Source organism: Petromyzon marinus, chromosome 41 (genome assembly GCF_048934315.1).
Source record: "Petromyzon marinus isolate PM22_M1 ecotype Great Lakes invasive population chromosome 41, UKy_Petmar_22M1.pri1.0, whole genome shotgun sequence".
In the NCBI taxonomy this organism is placed as follows: domain Eukaryota; kingdom Metazoa; phylum Chordata; class Hyperoartia; order Petromyzontiformes; family Petromyzontidae; genus Petromyzon; species Petromyzon marinus.
Genome location: NC_133707.1, coordinates 7054483 through 7075127, shown reverse-complemented (window position 1 = coordinate 7075127; position 20645 = coordinate 7054483). Strand labels below are relative to the sequence as shown.

The 20645-nt window shown below is 55.3% G+C and overlaps 1 protein-coding gene across 2 annotated transcripts in view; it reads right to left on the bottom strand.

The window, feature by feature from the left end:
• BMPR1B (bone morphogenetic protein receptor type 1B) overlaps nucleotides 1-20645 on the bottom strand; it is a 105650-nt gene that overhangs the window by 9753 nt on the left and 75252 nt on the right. For both annotated transcript variants that reach the window (XM_032969443.2, XM_076073173.1), the window contains exons 3-11: nucleotides 19212-19356; nucleotides 17072-17174; nucleotides 13331-13436; nucleotides 11381-11471; nucleotides 9609-9747; nucleotides 8749-8941; nucleotides 1986-2283; nucleotides 1138-1313; nucleotides 42-172 (exon numbers count right to left, since the gene is read on the bottom strand). In XM_032969443.2, coding sequence (XP_032825334.1) covers nucleotides 42-172; nucleotides 1138-1313; nucleotides 1986-2283; nucleotides 8749-8941; nucleotides 9609-9747; nucleotides 11381-11471; nucleotides 13331-13436; nucleotides 17072-17174; nucleotides 19212-19356 — 1382 coding nt within the window. The remainder of the gene's footprint in view (nucleotides 1-41; nucleotides 173-1137; nucleotides 1314-1985; nucleotides 2284-8748; nucleotides 8942-9608; nucleotides 9748-11380; nucleotides 11472-13330; nucleotides 13437-17071; nucleotides 17175-19211; nucleotides 19357-20645) is intronic.

Below are 20645 nucleotides of genomic sequence, written 5' to 3'. Positions count from 1 at the left end.
CGGGCGAGCGGGCGAGTCGACGGGCGGGCGAGGTTGCTCACCTCGTCGGAGCTCCACCGGTTGGGGAAGGACGGCCGCAGGCGCTTGAGACAGACGACCTCACGCATGTCCTCGTACGAGGGGTCTGAGGGGACCGTGTCGTGGTACGGCACCTGGTACTCCTCCACGATGCCTGTGCACGCCGTGGCACCGTGGGGGCGTCAACACCGCGGGCGGAACGCGAGCGTGTTCGCGCGTGTGTGCGCGCGTGTGTGTGTGTGCGTGCACGAACACACACGTGTGTGCGCGCGTGCACGCACACACGTGTGTGTGCGCGCGTGTGTGCGCATGCACGAACCCTGGTGTAGGCTCACGGCCAACACCAGTGGCGATTACCTGAACCGGTCATGGGCCTTCCCGCGGTCGACTCAGCCTCAAATGAGTGCCTGGTGCGGTGTGTAAAAACATCGCCACTGGGGAGACAAAGGCGGTCGGGCGTGGTGCTGGCCACCCACCCACCCCCTCGTGCGCCGTGCCGGCCTTCACAGGTGCTCGCTAACAGCACTTGCCCCTACAGTCTGTTGATGCTGTACAGGGGATTGTTGTTTTTCTTTGTCTTTGTGCATGTACCCTACGCGTACATGCATGCGTATGTGTGTGTGTAGAACCTAGCCGCACGAGTTCGATTCCCACTCATGCCCAACACCGGTGATGATTATCTGAAGCGATTCTGGGCCTCCCCTAGGTCGACTCAGCCTCAAATAAGTACTCGGGAGACAAAGACGGCTGGGCATGGTGTTGGCCACCTACCCCCTCGTGTGCTGTGCCGACCTTCGTAGGTGCTGCTCGTTATCAGCACTTGCCCCAACAGTCTGTTCAGGCTATGGGGTGGTTCTTTTGTGTGTGTTCATACCTATGCGTCGTGTGCGCGTGCGCGCGCGTGTGTGTGTGTACAAGCACGTGTACACGCGCGTGTGCGTGTACACGCGCGTGTGTGTGTACACGCGCGTGTGTGTGTGTACACGCGCGTGTGTGTGTGTGTACACGCGCGTGTGTGTGTGTACACGCGCGTGTGTGTGTACACGCGCGTGTGTGTACACGCGCGTGTGTGTGTACACGCGTGTGTGTGTACACGCGCGTGTGCGTGCTCGTACGCACCCCCCGAGATGCACCGGCGTGCGATCTCCCACAGGATGAGTCCGAAGCTGTACATGTCGGCCATGATGTACGACTGGAAGTGCTTGCGGTTGATGATCTCGTCCAGGAGCTCGGGCGGCATGTAGCGCTTGGTGCCCACGCGCCCGCTCAGCGGGATGTCCACCTCGTTCGTGTCGCTGCGGGGGACAGACAGAAACACGCGCCGTTACCGACGCGTGCGTTGGCGCCTCGCGCGATGGGGACGCGATGCAAACGGCGCTCGAGCGGAGAGGCCGTGCGGCTGTCGGGGGAGACTCGCCCCGTCCACATGTGGATACGTCGAGAGAAAGGGGGCTTCGCTGAAAGTTTGGTAGGATCAAGAGTCTCGTGGCGTACGCGAGCGCCGCAATGCCCCGCGTCACGTGTGATGCCATCGCGATGACATCACACGCGACGCGACACGGCCAACAACAACAACAACGACAGCCGTCGTTCGCCACTGAGTGGCGGTGATGTCACCACTGCACTTGTGGCAACACCACCAAACCGCCTCACACACAGTACATCCCACACACACCGCACACTCCACTCACACCCCACATACACGCCACACACACACACAACACACACACACACAGACCCCCCCACACAGACCACTCACATACACACACGCCGCACACACACACACAGACCCGCCCACACAGACCACTCACATACACACACGCCGCACACACACACACACAGACCCCCCCACACAGACCACACACATACACACACGCCGCACACACACAGACCCCCCCCACACAGACCACACATACACGCCACACACACACACAACACACACACACACAGACCCCCCCCCCACACACCTGTTGAACTTGACCGCGAGGCCGAGGTCGGCGATGCAGCAGGTGCCGTTGCGCTTGACCAACACGTTCTTGCTCTTGAGGTCTCGGTGGGCGATCGCCGGCTTGCCCTGCGTGCCATGGATCTCCGTGTGTAGGTGGCACAGCCCGGCGGCCGCCGAGTAGGCGAGTCGGAGCACAGCGCGCGGGTCCAGCGTGGTGCACTTGAGGTAGTCGTACAGGGAGCCACTCTCGTGGTAGTCGGTGATGAGGAACAGCTGCGTCCAGGAGCCCGTGCCCTTGATGTCGGCCGCGATGAAGCCTGCGGGAGCGAGATGTCAGCTCCGTCCACCCCCGGTGTGTTGCGCAGCTAAACGGGAAACCGTCGTAGGTTTTTTTGCGCACGTGAGGTCGCTCGACCCCCCCCTTGCGCGTTCAGGGACGTCCGCGAATCGGGCTGCGGTGTTCACGCGTGTGTGCGAAGTCACGCAAAAGTTGAAGACGTAAATATCGTTGGGCTTCGCTGTGACGGTTGGTAATGAATGCTGATTTAGATTGTGAGCAAATGTCTGAATTATGGATTTATAATCTAGAAAATTTTTAGTTTGACCAGGTATGGCCCACTGAGCTATAGCGACCTGGCCACCACAAATGATAGCTCAACGAAGTGGCTTCGTCATCACGTGGCAATGCATAGCAGCCACGCACTCTGAACGCGTCGATTCTAAACGCGGAGGGAAAAACCGGAGGAGCCGGAGAAAAATCCACGCAACCAAGGGGAGAGACACAGAGACACGCAAACTCCAAATGTACAGCAGGCGTCAAAAGTGGGCACGCGGGTGCAAGGAATGAAATGGTTGCCGCCTGTCCGGCCACCCTCCCCGCCCCTGTGAGCCTGGCGCCTGGGGGCCCTCGGTGTCCCTGGGCCCTGGTGCAGTTGCACCGCCTGCACACTCAAGACTGTGCCAGGCTGACGTGCGCAACGTCGTGGGCCCGCCGACGCGTTTTGCTTTTGGTCACAAACGCGCCCGGCGCCAGCCGTCGCACGCACGCAGGCGCGCGTCACGCCCCCGGGCACGCGGACGCGCAGCAAAGGCAAAGGTCCCCCGTGTAGCCCCTAACGGGCGGTCGGGGCAAGCGCCGCTAAGCCTAGCGGCTAGCGTGAGAGCCCGTCCGCGGTGCGGCACGAGGGGGGTGGGTTGGCCGGCACCACCGCGCCCGGCCGCCTTCTGCTCACCGGTGGCGATGTGCATTGCTCATTTGAGGCCGAGTCGACCTCGGGGAGGCCCGAGACCGGCTCAGATAATCATCACTGGCGTTGGTGGCTGTGAGCGGCACTCGATCCCGGGCGGGTGGCCGGGTTCGTAGCGCAGTGTAGAAGCTAACCACGACGCCACCGCTCCCCATGCACGTACTTCATTCGCAGGTTACGTTTAATAGGATTGGATTGTTTTTGCCGGGTCCCCTTGAGCTACATTGTTTTCGCTTTGCCTTGCGCCCGGCGCAGCCAACTTCCGCGCGCCAACAACGTTCCCTCGGGATGACTGGGCCTGCCTCTCACGAACTACAACAACAACAAAACCGTCGCCACCACCACCGCCAGCGCCGAACTTGAGCCCGCTCCAAACACCTGCACGCCCCGCAGGCCGCGCTGTCACCGAGTCGCCATCCCTCACTGCGCCACCTCCACTCGCTGCTGCTGCTGCTGCTGCTGCGCGCGGCTCTTTTAATAAAACGCTTCCTCAACACCCCCCCCCCCCCCGCGTGTTCATTCCCATCGTCTCCAGCCCGCACACTCCCACACACTCCCAAAGTCTCTCCCACACACGCGCACGCACGCGCACGCACACACGCACGCACACACACACCTGCACACTCCCACAGTCTCTCCCACACACACACACGCACGCACGCACACACACACCTGCACACTCCCACAGTCTCTCCCACAGACACGCATGCGCAGTCTCTCCCACACACAAATACTTACACAGTCTCTCCTACACATACACGCCCACTCCCACACACACAAAGACAAAGATCCCCCGTATAGCTTTAACAGACTGTTGGGGCAAGTGCTGTTAGCGAGCACCTATGAAGTCAGGAACGGCACACGAGGGGGTGGGTGACCAACACTGTGCCCAGCCACCTTTGTCTCCTTAGTGGCCATGTTTACACGTCGCACCAGATAATTATTTGAGGCTGAGTCGACCTAGGAGAGGCCCAGGACCGGTTCAGATAATCGTCACTGGTGTTGGTGGCCGTGAGCGGGAATCGAACTTGGCTCGCCGGGTTCGTAGCGCAGCGCGCCAACCGCTACAATACCGCTCCCCACACACACACACAGACAGACACACACCCCCCGCACGCGACTCCCCCGCACATGAGCCCATACTAGTAGAGTAAAAACTCCTCCGATTGATCCGATTCCCTCTGTTCTCTGTTCCCTTCACAATTGACCTGCGCAAAGTCGTATCATCCGCGCGGGGATGCTTCCGGTCATCCGAGAGCTCGTCGGCGGATAAGAGACACCGCAAGTGATTTTGATGGTGGAGGCACCGGGATTCTCCCTTCCACGACGAGCGTGGACGACGCTGAACCGCGCTCGAACACGACACGGCGGATGCGCCGTGCACGTTCCATCAATGGAAGATCGAAGAATCGCCCGACTGCGACTGTGGAGAAGTCCATTCATTTGTGACGATCGTTAAGAAAAGCCAAAGTGTTGCTTTTCACAATGCCATACGAAAGAAGAAGAAGAATAAGAGGAAGAAGAAGAAGAAGAAGAAGAAGAAGAGGAAGAAGAAGAGGAAGAAGAAGAAGAGGAAGACGAAGAAGAGGAAGAAGAAGAGGAAGAAGAAGAGGAAGAAGAAGAGGAAGAAGAAGAAGAGGAAGAAGAAGAAGAGGAAGAAGAAGAAGAGGAAGAAGAAGAAGAAGAAGAGGAGGAAGAAGAAGAGGAAGAAGAAGAGGAGGAAGAAGAGGAGGAAGAAGAGGAGGAAGAAGAAGAGGAAGAAGAAGAGGAAGAAGAAGAGGAAGAGGAAGAAGAAGAGGAAGAAGAAGAGGAAGAAGAAGAAGAAGAGGAAGAAGAGGAAGACGAAGAAGAAGAGGAAGAAAAAAAAGATGAAGAAGAGGAAGAAGAAGAGGAAAAAGAGAAAGAAGAAGAGACCTAAGAAGACGAAGAAGAGGAAAAAGTGATTTCCGCGAGCTGATAAAGATTCCTCCCATTAATCACACTTAGAGCCGTGGGTACAGGGCACCCAAGCGTCGTCCTTCCGTAAGAGCTCATCCCCTTTCATATTTTATTCCCAACATTTTCGTTGCGGATTAAGAGGAGCGTCCCAGAAGTGGCGTAAATGAATGCGCGCATCATCACGCAGATGAAAAAAAGAAAGCAAAATCGTCTGGGTGCATGCGGATAACAAACGGGTTTGCCCTTCCAACTTCTCACAGCCAAATCGGATTGGAGGGATTTTTTTACCAATCACGTCGTGATTGATTTATTTTAATATAAATTTACTACATACGTGCCTTCACCGAAAAAAACAATGAGGAATTTTTACCGTATAAAATTTTCCCCGATAAAATTGGGGCAATTTTTACCGTGTAAAATCATAATGTCCTAATCTGGAAAACAAAAATGTTTGCTTTCGGGCCCCACAAAATCTACTTATGCCGTATATAGTTATTTTTTATGCGAAGTTAAATTTGTCAGAGCATTTATAAATCATTATTACTTTCTGCCGTAACTAATTATAATTATTTTCGCATTACGCAAAAACACGTTAACAATAAGTAATTGGCTGTAGCAACAACAAAAAAGTGTGCTTATTATTCATCGCGCTTAATGATATATTACCATAACCGCTAATTAATAAATTCGTTCATAGTTCCCACGCGCAAATACCACGGCGCTCTGTGTGCCCGGCAGACAAACGCACGTTTTGTGTCCGCACAGCAAAACCGCGCCAACGCCAACCGCAGCCTCCACCGCTAAAAATAATAATAATAATAAATCCCGAACCGTATCAAAACAAGCGCTGACCTACACCGCGGAACCCACATCACAGCTCACACCTGCACTCCATTAATAAACACGTTCCATTTCTTATTTTCTTCCCCCCCCCCTCCACCCCTCCACCAATCCTGCAGACACGCAGTGCTGTCTCCCTCACCACACGACCGCCACCACCGCCGCCGTGATGGATGGATTTTTGCCGCACGTGCGCAAAGACACGCACCCCGCACGCACGCACGCCGAGACAGCATTCCTGCCGCGCTTCTCCTGCCTCAATCCATCACCTGTTGAATTATTAATAATTACGGCCACGCGATTAGGTTCACTTTATGATCATGCGAAAGCTCTGTACGTCCGTACGCCTGCTGTATGAGAACGCTCATGCACGGCGTGGCGAAATGCTCATGAACACGGTCCGATGTACGAGCAGGACTGCGAGGGTAACGTTGCGTTACTGTTGGAGACTCTCCCGAAAGAAAAACCCAAAGCGTGACGCACAAACCAGAGCTCAAGGAGGACGATGCTATTTGCAAATGTGAAAATGCATTTTGCCCCGACAGCTTCCGAACTGCTAATTAAATCCTTTGGAGGGCAAAAACGCGCGTTGAAAAGCGTTACATAATATCCCAGCGCGTGCGCATTTCTTAACTTGTTCGTATTTTTTTCGTTGCAGCTGCCATCATCGATCGGAGCTTTCCATTTCATCGCCAGTACGCTTGCTCACTCACTCGCTCGCTCGTTTATTTACTTTCTCAGCGCAAAAGGATTAAATTGGGCCCTTTGGCTCCTTTAAATGAAAACAAATTGCTCGCGATTTAAACATTTACATGAATTATTCAGGGCGACCTCCGAGAGAATTGAACCGCCTGCGAACGCGCCGCGTGTTTATCGTTATTTATCGCGCGGGGGAAGCCATCGATCATCGTGCGCCGCTTATCATCGAGCCGCGGTGAAGTGTGCTCACATTTCGGTCCTCCGTCTGACGTGGGAGTGGGGGGGAGTCGGCAACCGACATAACATTTTTTGTTGCTAATTCGGTAGAAAAAGCTCAATATTCCAAGAGCCACACTGCGTGGTGAATACGAGACGGTGGTCCTTAATAAATGACGTCACGAAGCAGTCCTTAAAGAGCCGGGGGCTGCCGACCCCTGCCCATGGTAAAACTGGACTCCCATGGTAAAACTGGACTCCCATGGTAAAACTGGACGTCCATGGCAAATTGGACGTCCATGGAAATCTGGACTCCCATGGAAATCTGGACTTCCAGGGTAAACTGGACTTCCCGGGAAAACTAGACTTCCCTGGAAAACTGGACTTCCATGGTAAACTGGACTTCCATGGCAAATTGGACTTCCATGGCAAACTGGACTTCCCTGGAAAACTGGACTTCCATGGCAAATTGGACTTAAATGGCAAATTGGACGTCCATGGAAATCTGGACTCCCATGGAAAAATGGACTTCCAGGGTAAACTGGACTTCCATAGGAAATTGGACTTCCATAGCAAATTGGACTTCCATGGCAAACTGGACTTCCATGGTAAACTGGACTTCCATGGCAAATTGGACTTCCATGGTAAACTGGACTTTCATGGCAAATTGGACTTCCATGGTAAACTGGACTTCCATGGAAAACTGGACTCCCATGGTAATTGGACTTCCAGGGTAAACTAGACTTCCCTGGAAAACTGGACTTCCAGGGTAAACTGGACGTCCACGGAAAACTGGACTTCCAGGGTAAACTGGACATGGAAAACTGGACTTCTATGGAAAACTGGACTTCCAGGGTAAACTGGACTTCTATGGAAAACTGGACTTCCAGGGTAAACTGGACTTCCAGGGTAAACTGGACTTCCCTGAAAAACTGGACTTCCATGGAAAACTGGACTTTCATGGCAAATTGGACTTCCATGGCAAACTGGTCTTCCATGGTAAACTGGTCTTCCCTGGAAAAATGGACTTCCAGGGTAAACTGGACTTCCCGGGAAAACTGGACTTCCCTGGAAAACTGGACTTCCCGGGAAAATTGGACTTCCATGGTAAAACTGGACATCCATGGCAAATTGGACGTCCATGGAAATCTGGACTCTCATGGAAAAGTGGACTCCCATGGTAATTGGACTTCCAGGGTAAACCGGACTTCCAGGGTAAACTGGACTTTCCTGGAAAAATGGACTTCCAGGGTAAACTCGACTTCCCGGGAAAACTGGACTTCCCTGGAAAACTGGACTTCCAGGGTAAACTGGACTTCCATGGTAAACTGGACTCCCGTGTTCAGGGGTTGGCAACCAAAATAACAAGAGCCATTTTTTTCGAATTCAGTAAAAAAACTCAATATTTCAAGAGCCGCAAATGCAGTCTGTAAAGAGTCACACGCGGCTTCAGAGCCGCAGGTTGCTGACCCCTGAGCAAGGAGGTGGCTCCGTGGCTCAAGGGGTCAGAGGTGCACCGAGCCTGGCGCAGCCGAGACTACCAAGTTCGAATCTGTGGCTGTTGCTGTAACTTTCTGACCCGCCCCTGCCGAACATGACGGCCACCGCATCGCGAGCTTTCAAATGCGCTTCCGCGGCAGTCTGGAACGCCCTTCCGTCTGATATTAGGAAGTCACTGGAGCTACGCACTTTTAAATCATCTAGATCAGCAAACTAATTTCTTTAGAACATATTTTTATCTTTATTTTGTTGTCCATGGGGCGCAAGCGGCGCCAGCGCTTTGCGCCGTGCCCGGCAACGCTTTTCTCGGCTGCCGTCACCGCCCCTGCCGTGGCCTCTCACCCAGGATGTTGTCATGCCGCATGAGCACCGTCTGATAGATCTCCGTCTCGCGGAACCAGCTGGCCTCCTCGGTCGTGAAGAACACCTTGACGGCCACCTTCTCCCCACGCCAGCGCCCCATCCACACGTCGCCGTAGCGGCCCTTGCCGATCTGCCGCACCATCTGGATCTGCTTTGCGATCGTGCGCTGCACCTGCGGGGAGGGACACGTGCGACAGCGTCGGTACGTGCACGTGCGTAGCGTAGCGTGCACTGTGTGTACGTGAGTTTATCTGAGTAAATAAGAGTAGCGTACACGTCTCCTTCACATATCCCGTCTCTCCACGTGAAAATGTTGCATTTAAAAAAATGCGCAACCCACCAGCCACACGGCCTTCTGGGAGTTCTTTGTCCCGGCAGCATTGTTTCACGACAAGCAAACTCTGGACCAGTTTCGACACACGGTGTCTCATCAGCAGAGTCAATCTTGCTCCAGCAAATTCTTGGTTCTACGTGGTGACTTTACCGAAAGAACCAAGAATATGAATCCCTGCAGTCACGAAAGCTTTAAATCGAAATTTGCTCCAGCAAGTCTTCATAAATGAGGTGCTGGTGTGACCGTCACCACACCCGGCCGTCTTTGTCTCCTAAACATCTCATGTTTACACACACATCATTATCAAGGCTCAGTCGACCTACAGGACGGGGTGAGGCCCAGGACCGGATCCGATGATTGTCACCGATGTTGGCCCGTGAGCAGGAATCGAACTCTGGTTACCAGGTTTCGTCGCACGGCGCGCTAACCACTACGCTACTACTCCCCACACATACACACACACACGTACACACACACGTACGTACACACATACACACGTACGTACCAGCAGTGGGAGCCCCGAGCCGCTGCCCGAGCTCTGGCACTGATCGAAGAGGTCGCGAAGCGTCTCGCCGGGCGCGATGAACGTCTCGTGCTGCTCGGGGTCGAGCACGTACGGCCGCAGCTCCGCCTGCTTCCGGTGCCTGCAGCCACGGCGGGGGCATGGGGAGAGTGCGAGGTCGAGGGTGAGAGGGCGAGAGAGCGGTGGGAGAGAAGCGAAGGCCAGACTGGAGGGCGTGTGGCACAGTTTGTCGCCGGTCGTCACAGAGTGCGGTCGTGGTCACTACGGTTCTCTGCGGCGAGTGCACAGTCTTTAAAAACAGCAGCGCTACTATGCCTCTCGAAATAAAAGTGACGCCGAACCGTTTGGGCGCGTACCGAGAATCAGCGGTGAATGGGACACCCACCCTGTAACTCGCAGATGTCTCGGAATGGGAACGGATTTAATGAGTGTTGATACACGTGGGAGGAAACCAGAGCATGAGGAAAGGGAAATAGTTCATCCCATAAAAAAGTAACAGATGATATTAGTCCGTGCTTTGCTGTTCCGCCTTGTATGTAAGTTGAACATCTTTCGAACCGTACGGAGCCAACCGTGCTAATCGGAGGTACGGAGGAAGGTCAACAAACTAAACACAAACAGCAGTTGTAAACACACGAGTTGGAATCACATGAGTTGTAAACACATGAGTTTTCAATCTAGACTTAAAAGTGCATCGCTCAAGTGGGATTCCTGAGCAAGGCAGTTCGTGGGCACATCCATCGTCTGTGGAGGCTCACAACTCGTCTGTGGAGTGGTCCGCCAACCCTCACTCCTGCTTCCATAGTGCTGGATTCCAGGACACGTGCGGAGAGACAGCGCCCACCACTCACCGCTCACCGCTCACCGCTCACCGCTCACCGCCCACCGCTCACCACCCACCGCTCACCACCCACCGCTCATCACCCATCACCCACCGCTCACCGACCACCGCCCACCACCCACCACTCACCACCCACCACCCATCACCCACCCCACTAGGATATACGTTTTTAGACAGAGGTATATATATCCATCACGTCGATTATCCAAACAACCTTTATTCGGCCAAAAATGTGAACTGGAAACCCAATAATGCAGGTCCCCCACCCCCTCTTCCGTGTGCGCGAGACGGAGGCCGAGTGAATGATGCACACAGACGGATTAGCCAAGAGGCGGCTCATTCAGCGATTTTTAATTTAAGAGTCAGTCAAGCGTCAACAATGTCTACATACAATGACAAGGATCCCCCCGCCCCCGTATAGCCTCAACAGACTGTTGGGGCAAGTGCAGTTATAGCGAGGGGTGCCTGTGACGGCTGGCACGGCACACGAAGGGGTGGGTGGCCAGCCAACACGCTCGGCCGCCTTTGTCTCCCCAGTGGCGATGTTTACCGCACGCCGTACCGGGTACTCGTTTACGGCCGGGTCGACCCAGGACCGGTTCAGATTGTCGTCACTGGCGCTGGTGGCCGTGAGGCGGAATCGAGCTCGGGTCGCCGGGTTGGTAGGTGCAGCGTGCTAACCGCTGCACCACCGCTCCCCTAGGCATGTACACGCACGCGCGTGCGTGCGTGCATGCGTGTGCGCACCACACAGCGAAACAAAGACCTCCCGTTGAGCGGTGCGGATTGGTCGATTCCTAGCACCGACGAAGGCCGGCTCGCGGTGCACGCCGTCGGGGTGGCCGAGACCCATCGGCAACATTGCCCAGCCACCTTTGTCTCTCCCTCCCACCCTCCCCCCACCGTCTCTCACCTGAAGTAGAGAAAGAGGAAGAGCGACAGAAGTCCCAGGACGCAGAGGCAGACGGCGAACAGCATCACCATGTGAGTCATGCTCAGGCCCACTGCAACACGGTGACGCACGCGCACAGAGACAAAGATCACCCGTGTAGCCTTAACCAGACCTGTTGGGGCAAGTGCTGTGAAGGCCGGCACGGTGCACACACCTGTCAACCCATACGGTTTACCCCGGATTCGTGCGCAGGGAAATTGAGTTTTCAGGCCCGTACGGCGGACAGCCGTTTCAATGCGGGTGTCTATTTGTTTGTGTTTCTCCCTTGTGATGGGACTTTGTAGGATGAACGTTGAGATTTATAAGGGCATGGGGTGACCAATAAGGTCTGAATTGGTCTGTAATAAGGTGGGCACTGATAAGAGGTTGACAGGTGTGGGTACACAAGGTGGTGGGGGTGACCAACACCACACCCGGCCGCCTTTGTCTCCCCAGTGGCAATGTTCACACACTGCGCTGGGCACTCGGTTGAGACCGAGTCGACCTAGCGGAGGCCCAGGACCGGTTCAGATAATCGTCACCGGTGTTGGTGGCCGTGAACGGGACTCGAACTCGGGCCGCCTGGCTCGTAGCGCAGCGTAGCGCTAACCGCTACGCTACCGTGCACACTCACTGCTACGCTACCGTGCACACTCACTGCTACGCTACCGTGCACACTCACTGCTACGCTACCGTGCACACTCACTGCTACGCTACCGTGCACACTCACTGCTACGCTACCGTGCACACTCACACACGCAACATGCGCACGCGAGCACACACACACCGCTGTAAGCGAGCGCCTGTGGAGGTCGGCATGCCGGGGACCAGGGGGTACAGGTCGTTGGGCCGGTGCCACACGCCACGGCCTGGCCCGTTGTTCGGAGTGCCGCCGTGCTAATTTTAGGCCGAGTTGACCTATGGGAGACCCGCGCTGCTTTCAGCGGCAGGTATCGATTGCCGCTGCGTGGCCACCACCGTGATTTATACTGCCAGCAGCAGCAGGAGCAGCAGCAGCAGCAGCACCACCACCACCACCACCACCGTGATTTATACTGCCAGCAGCAGCAGCAGCAGCACCACCACCACCGTGATTTATACTGCCAACAGCAGCAGCACCACCACCACCACCGTGATTTATACTGCCAGCAGCAGCAGCACCACCACCACCACCGTGATTTATACTGCCAGCAGCAGCCGCAGCACCACCACCACCGTCGCCACCATCGGTAGACCGGAGTATACGGCACGTGGCTAACTGGTAGTCGAGATTTACTGGACGTGGTGTGCTGCATCCAGTGTACACGTGCGAGACGAAAGATCCCCCGTATACCCTGAACAGGCTGTTGGGGCAAGTGGTGCTCGTGAGCACTTATGAAGGCTGGCACGACACGCGAGGGGGTGGGGTGGCCAACATCACGCCCGGCCGACCTTCGTCTCCCCGGGGTTCATGTTCACATACCACAACATGTACTCATTTGACGTTGAGTCGACCTAGGGGAGGCCCAGGACCGGTTCAGATAGTCGTCACTGGTGGTTGTGGCCGTGAGCGGGAATCGAACTCGGGTTGGCCGAGTGTTGTAGCGCAGCGCGCTAATCGCTACACTACCGCTCCCCACACACACACACATGTGCAGAGACACACACACACACGTGCAGGGACACACACACACACACGTGCAGGGACACACACACACACGTGCAGGGACACACACACACACACACACGTGCAGGGACACATACACACACACGTGCAGGGACACACACACACACACGTGCAGAGACACACACACACACACGTGCAGAGACACATACACACACATGCAGGGACACACACACACACGTGCAGAGACACACACACACACGTGCAGGGACACACACACACACACGTGCAGGGACACACACACACGTGCTCAGGAGCAGCACCCTCACCTGGCTGTGGGGGTGGCGGTGGCAGCGTGGGTACGAGGTCCAGGTTGCAGTAGTTGTAGTCGGAGCAACACTCGATGGCTCGGCGAACTCGAGCCATCTTCGTGTCCTGGAGTGGCAACGGCAGCGTGCTCACGGGTTAGCGACATGTGCGTGCTCTCACCGGCGACGTGCGATAATCGAGAGATAATTTGTACAACGTTCTCGAAGCGAGATTAATAACATAAGGCAATGGTAAATATGTAAAGCGAAGTACGGACGAATAGACTGAGTTTAACATGTAGGCTTTCGCGACCATTATCATCCGTAATAGAGGGTTTTGGGTTAGATGGTGTAAATATAAATGTCGTTAAAACCCGCCACCACCCGACACAGCCAACGAGTAAGGGTTGTCACGTAAACAGAACGTCGTGCGAGTCCTTTTAGCGCCGGCGTCGTCACTAGTACAGCACACCGGTGTGCTGTACTAGTGACGAATTGGCACCTTCTGTTTACGTGACAACCCTTGCTAGTTGGCTGTGTCGGGTGGTGGCGGGTTTTAACGACACATTTATATATTTACGCGATCTAACCCAAAAACCGCAATTATGAATAAACTCAAACTAAACTTTGTATCTTACCAGGTAAGGCCCACTGAGCTACATAGTTATTTTTCAGAAGCGACCTGGCCACAAATGATACCTCAATGAAGTGGCTTGTCGCGTGGAAATGTAAAGCAGCCAAACACCTTAAATGCATGTTGATTCTATAATGTGAAGAGAAAAACCGGAGGACCCTGGGCAAAGTCCACGTGAACGCAGAGAGAGAGAGACACACGCAAACTCCAAATATACAGCAGCAGGCGTCAGAGTTGGGGGTCGAACCCACGACCTCCTGTATACCATGTGAGGTAGTTAACATCTCCTAGCCACCGTGCCACCCATATCATCCGTCCCTTTTTGCAACGGGACAGAGCGTTACCCCCCCGCCACACGTGGGGTTTCTCCCGGTGACTCCCCCTTTTCCGCCCACACGTATGAACCAATTCATTGGCTGAAAACATCTTAATGTATGGAGGACTGCAGAGCTCACCGTCTCGCAGCCTTCCAGCTCGTCTGTGATCGCACGGCGATCGTGAGATGCAACTCGCATGAACGATGCCACATACACATATAAACATAAAACTAAACTGAACAACAGCACTAACAGTGCAGCTGTTGATCGAAGGTCACGCGAAATAAAGCGCCACGCGTTCACGTCCATAAACACGGAAGAGAAAAGTGGTGGACGCGCGTGCATTCTGGAAGGCCATTCCACCACGCGTTTTGTCCCGGAGAGCGTTAAGCTAGCGACGACAACGCCGCACGTCGAGCCGGGCGATGAGACGACGTCGCGGCGACGTCACAGGGAGGGGAGAAACTGTCGCGAGCGCTCCCCTTCCCGCAGCTCCGATTGGCGCGGGTTGGCTGCGCGCAGTGCGAACGGCGTTCAATGCAGAGCACGGACGCCGTCACGCAAGCCCTTTTAGCGCCGGCGTGTGACGTCACCACGTTGGCCGAAAAGGCTTCTCTCAATTAGCGACGGTATTTTCAATCGCCGAATTTCGGGCCACCCTTCGATAAATTCAGCCGGGGGTCCATTGTTGGACGAGTCGCGAATTCGCAGCGCAAATTTACACTTAAGGTTGAATTTTATATTTTATCGTCAAAATTTTGGACGGCCCTTACGATAAATTCGCCCGAGTTTATTATGATTGTTACAGGCCAAGCCGCCGATTCTCAGCGCAAGTTTACACCTAAGATTTCACTTTATATCGGATAACCTTTTGACTGACAGGGGCCTCATGAATTTCGATTTAAAGCTTTCGTGACTGCAATGATTAATTTTCTTTGGTTCTTTCGGTAAAGTCACGTAGAATGAGAATAAAATAATAAATTGATAAAATAAAATAACACAATAATATTCTCACGACGTTTCGGCCACAACACAAGCGGCCTTCATCATTGATGTGTTGTGGCCGAAACGTCGTGAGAATATTATTGTGTTATTTTATTTTATCAATTTATTATTTTATTCTCATTCTACGTGACTTTACCGAAAGAACCAAAGAAGGGGCCTCATGCATTATTGGTTTCAACCCTGTCCGGAAAGCGTCATATATTTGTCCAAGAAACAACTGAAACAAATGTAGCCATGATCCTGCAACAAGGGTGCCGCACCAAACGATCGGCAGAACAGCGCGGGTCGGCGTTCGAGTGGACGGGCGGCCGGGCGAGAGGAGCGAGCGGGGCGAGCCCACCGTTGGAAGAGTGGCGTCAGCGTCCGCGCGAATCCGATCGACGGCCGCAGGTATTTACGACGACGGCCGGTGACGTCGCTTGGCTCGCCCGGTTGCAGAAATCCGGGGGCAAGCATCGAGGAGGCGGGGGGGGGCAAGCGGGGATGGGAGGGGTGGGGCGCTCCTCGCTTTACAGGTACTGCGTGACTCTCGCTATCCGGTGCCCATCGCTAATGCAAATGTTTGTGTGGTGGGCTGCTGTGATTAACCACCGTACCCCCCACGACCTCCCCCCCCCCTCCCCCCCCCCGTGTGTTTGCAGTGAGATTTTTTTTTACAGCGGGCCGCGTGCAAATAAACCCAGGTGAACGTACGAAGGGGAGAGTGGGACGACAAACGTAGAAATAAATGGATGCATTCTTCACCAGGCTCCATATCGGATATCTCGATTGCCTATCCCTAGAAGCAGGTGCGTCTCAGCGAGCTATCGCGATATCCTGTTCGGACAAATGTCAGCGTTGTTATGGTGATTTCTTTCGTCTTAAAAAGTTTTGTTCCCCCCCTGGGTTCTTAAAACTGGCAAAAAGGAGCGGCTTTCGCGGGCAGTTGGGAGGTTCTTAAGTTAAACAGCAGGGCGGATTGAAACTAAAATAATTACCTGTATCTACTTGGGGAGTATGGAAGTGGTGGAACCGTTCTTTTTTTATGGCATGGAAACGGCGATGCACCGTGCTTTAAACCGAGCGATCCGAGTTCAATCCCAGGACATGGCTAACATCTGTGGCGAGCGAAATGTGAGCCGGCCGTGGGCGGCATCGCCAACTAAAGCTAAACTATAAACTATTTTTATTTTACCAGGCAAGGCCCACTGAGCTCGAAAGCTTTTTTTTTTCAGAAGCCACCTGGCCACAAAACGATAGCTCAACGGAAGTGGCTCATCACGTGGAAATGCATAGCGGCAAAAAAAAAACACTCTAAGCGCGTGACGTCGATTCTCAATGCGAAGGGATACACCGGAGGACCCGAAAGAAAATTCCCACGCAACCACGTGGCGCAGAGACACGCAGACCTCCTGCACACCAGGTGAGCTAGTTAACATCTTGCCAACGTGCCACCCACATCATCGGTCCCTTTTGTACGGGATAGAGGCGGCAGGAAGCTCGATCGTGCCCGTGACCGACATCGTTCCGCGACGCGCCTCCTGACGCCCGCCGGCGTCGCCGGGGTCGGCACGAACGGCGGGTGAAGCCGTTCGTACCGAGGGAGGCGCGCGTCCCGGGCTCACGCTTTTTTTACGACGGCCGGCGAGAAACGTTCATCGCCCGCACGCGACGATGCTCTCGACGGGATCGTTCGAAGGCGTGACGTCGCTATTTCCGTACGACGGAAGAAGACGAAGGAGGAAGAGGAGGAGGAGTAGGAAGAGAAGCACGAGGGGTATAGATCGTGGTGAGCGGGCTGCAGCGTGGGTGGGCGGTTGCTCTTACCCGGCACTGGAAGTCGGAGCCTTCCTTCTGCACGCAGCCCGAAGTCACCACCACGTCGCCCGACTCATCCTCCTCGATGATCGTGAAGCACTGCCCGTTGGTCCTGTTTCAGTTTTTGTTCCAACGAACGAGAAGAACGAGCGGTTTCACTTTCAGGCAAGGCCCACTGAGCTCGAAAGCTTTTTTTTTTCAGAAGCCATCTGGCCACAAACGATAGCCCCGCCCCGTACGGTGTGGATCCGAGTCAACTCCAACGGATCTGGGAGATAGCTGCGTGTATCCCGCTCTCGCACGGCATTCCCTAACACGACGCAGCCCAGCGCTGCTCCCGCGAGGTCTCCCGGGCGACGTGTCACTTCGTGACGACGGCGGTGGCAGTGCACGCAAGGAGACAAATCGGGGGGGAGCGGGGCGGGCGGGGGGGGAAATTATTTCGAGAAAATCCGTTGCAGGATTGCTGTGTGATGGACACAGCAGGGCGTGTGAGGGGTAGCGCTCCGATTGGCACGGTTTGCTACGTACGGCGCGAAAGAAGTTCGGCGTACGTACACATGTACACTCGCTGCCCCTGGCGGCCCCCCCCCTTGGGAGAGGCGGCAGCGAGGGCATTGGATCGCGGGAGATGCGGTGTGAGACGCGCGAAGGCCCCGAGCTGTGATGACGTACGTGTACGGAACCGGGAGAAAAAGCGAAAAATAAAATAACTTCATCGGTACCGAGGCTCGCGCCAGGGCGTGTGGCACAGTCTGGCGCCAGCTCCCGTAGAGTGCGGTGGTCGTGTCGCCACGGTTCTCTGCGGCGAGCGATGTCTTTAAAAACAACGGCGCTGCTACGCCTCCCTGAATAAAATGAACGCCGAGCCGCCTGCCATCTCCGAGAATCCCCTTCGGTTCTTAGTCTCGCCATGGCGATGGACTGCTGGCTCGATATTTATCGTGCTTAAGCGATTCGGTAAGAGCGATTCCTCAGCCGAAGCGGCGCTTACTCCCCAGCGACGCATACCCTGCTGCGACAAACGAGGAACTCCGAAGCCCGTCAATTCCCCCCTTGTGATGCGAACGAGTGGTGCGGTCGCTCACAAACGCGGCCTCCTCCGGGCCGTACGGGCGAGCGGGTGGACCAATAGCCGGGCTTTAGGATCGGTGGGGGCGGCGGGGGGGGGGGGGGTAACGTAATAAAGTTCACCTTTCGCAACGTATAGAGCGCGTTTGGCAGGTGCTCGCTGTGTGCGCCGATATCGGCCGGTGTGTTTGGCGAGTGCGTGCCGTGGCTGCTGCCTGCGGTTTGTGCAGTGAGGTGTCAGCCAAAGCGTTTGTAAATAGACGCATGTGTCTGTGTGTGTGTGCGTGCGTGCGTGTGCGACTGGTACAGGAGGACGTGGAGCTGAGTGGACTTGCCGATGACTGGTACCAGCGGTGTCAAGATCGGCCTCTGTGGAGGAGGCTCGTGAAGGATGCTACTGGGCAGTTGGAGGCAGTCGCCCTCCAACAACAACGGAGGGCGGAGGAGCGACGCTCACAACAACGAGCGGAGCGCCGGGTGGCTAATGCACAGCAAGTTGGCACAGTAGGGGGCACAGGTGGTGCATCAGCCAGTCATCTCAGTCAGTCGACCCGTGGCACCTGGGTCTGCCCTGTGACCTCCTGCCAGCGGGCGTTCGACACTTCACGAATGGCGGTTGTTGTTGTTGTTGTTGTGACTGTGTGCCTCTGTGACTGTGCACGCGTGGGGTGAGTGGTGGCGCAGCGGTCAGCACGTTGCACTATGAACCTGGCGACCCGAGTCTTATTCCTGAACTCGGGTCACCGAGTTAGGTGCTGCTCGCTAACAGCACTTGCCCCAACAGTCTGTTACAGGATAAACGGGAAATCCTTCTGTTTGCGAGTGTGGCGATACCGGTGGCGGCGTTTGTTTTCCAGGTAGGCATGCAAGTGCGCGTGCGGTTGGGGTAGCAGTGTTGGCAGTCCGGCGAGTGAGCGCGGGGTGGCGAGGAAGGTGAGGGTGGCGAGCGTGGCGAGCACGTGGTGAGCACGGAGAGGGTGGTGTGCACGTGGTGAGCACGGAGAGGGTGGTGTGCACGCGGTGCGCACGGAGAGGGTGGTGTGCACGCGGTGCGCACGCCGAGCGAGCGTCTGCGTACCGGCAGGTGCCGTTGACGTGGCTCTCGGGGCAGTGGTGCGAGCAGTGGCACCACAGGGAGCCCAGGACGTGGTCTGGCACTGGCGTGGGGGCGTCCTGCTGCGCCCTCACCGCTCCCCCACGCAGGACTCCGTCCAGACCCTCGCCTGCAAACACAAGCACAAAGATCCCCCCGCGTAGCCTTCAGCAGGCCGTCGGGGCAAGGGCTGTTCGCGGGCGCCTTGGCGAAGGGCGCTACGGTGCACCGATCGAGGGGGCGGCCGGAAACCACGCCCGGCCGCCTTCGTCTCCCCAGTGCCGATGTTTACACATCGCAGGCAGGCTCTGCGCTCGTTCGAGGCCGCGTCGACTCAGGAGAGGCCCAGGACCGGTTCGGATATTCGTCACCGGTGTTGGCCGTGAGCGGGACTCGAACTCGGGCGGCTGCACCACGCGGCAATGTCCATTTAGCCGACACGTTTTACTTCGCCCAAGTCTGCCGTGGTGTGACGTGGCCAACGCGCTGGGGTGAGCTGGCTCAATCTCCTGGCAAGGCAGCTGAATGAATGGTGCGTCAATGGTAGTGATGAATGTACTTGTGTGGTGGTGGTGGTGATGCTGGTGGTGGTAATGAAAGTGGTAGTGGTGATGAAAGTGGTCGTGGTGGTGGTGATGATGGTTGAAGCGGTGGAGGTGGTGGTGGTCATGATGACGGTAGTGAGTGATAGTGGTGGTGGTGATGACGGTGGTAGTGGTGGACATTGGTGGTGGTGATGATGGTGGAAGCGGTGGAGATGATGATGATGGTAGTGAGTGATAGTGGTGGTGGTGATGATGATGATGGTGGAAACGGATGGAGATGATGATGATGATGATAGTGAGTGATATTGGTGGGCAGCAGTGGTATCGCACCCATTCATCGTTATCGCTGAATAAGAGGACATAAATATAATTTGCTCACGACGCAATCACAAATTGCTAACGATCCATTTCTGCACTTGGACGGCTGCGGGGAACAGAAAGCGACCCCCACCCCACACACTGGATGAAAGGAATGAGGAAGAGGGAAGCTTTCACAAACACAAAATTACCAACCCCCACTTCCAACTCCCCTCACCATAACAAAAGACAAAAACTGGCTGCCCATTCTCCTCGACTTCTGATCAGCGCAAAAACACACAAAGCCGATTCTCGTCACGAGCGTGGAACGGGGTCAGAGATGCCGCAGGTCACACGGCAGAAGGCCCAAAATACGCTGCAAGGCAAGCTGGGCAAACCGGTCACGTAAGCGAGCCTCCTCCTCACTTGAACTCATCATGGCCAGTAGTAAAAACTTGAACGGAGTGTACTTAACGCGTTTGTGTAAAAAGTTTACTGTGATAAGGTTTTGTGAGCTGCTCCTGTGCGGGCCCGTGTCATTCATAAGGTCAGTGCGAGGAATCTACATTCTCTCTTA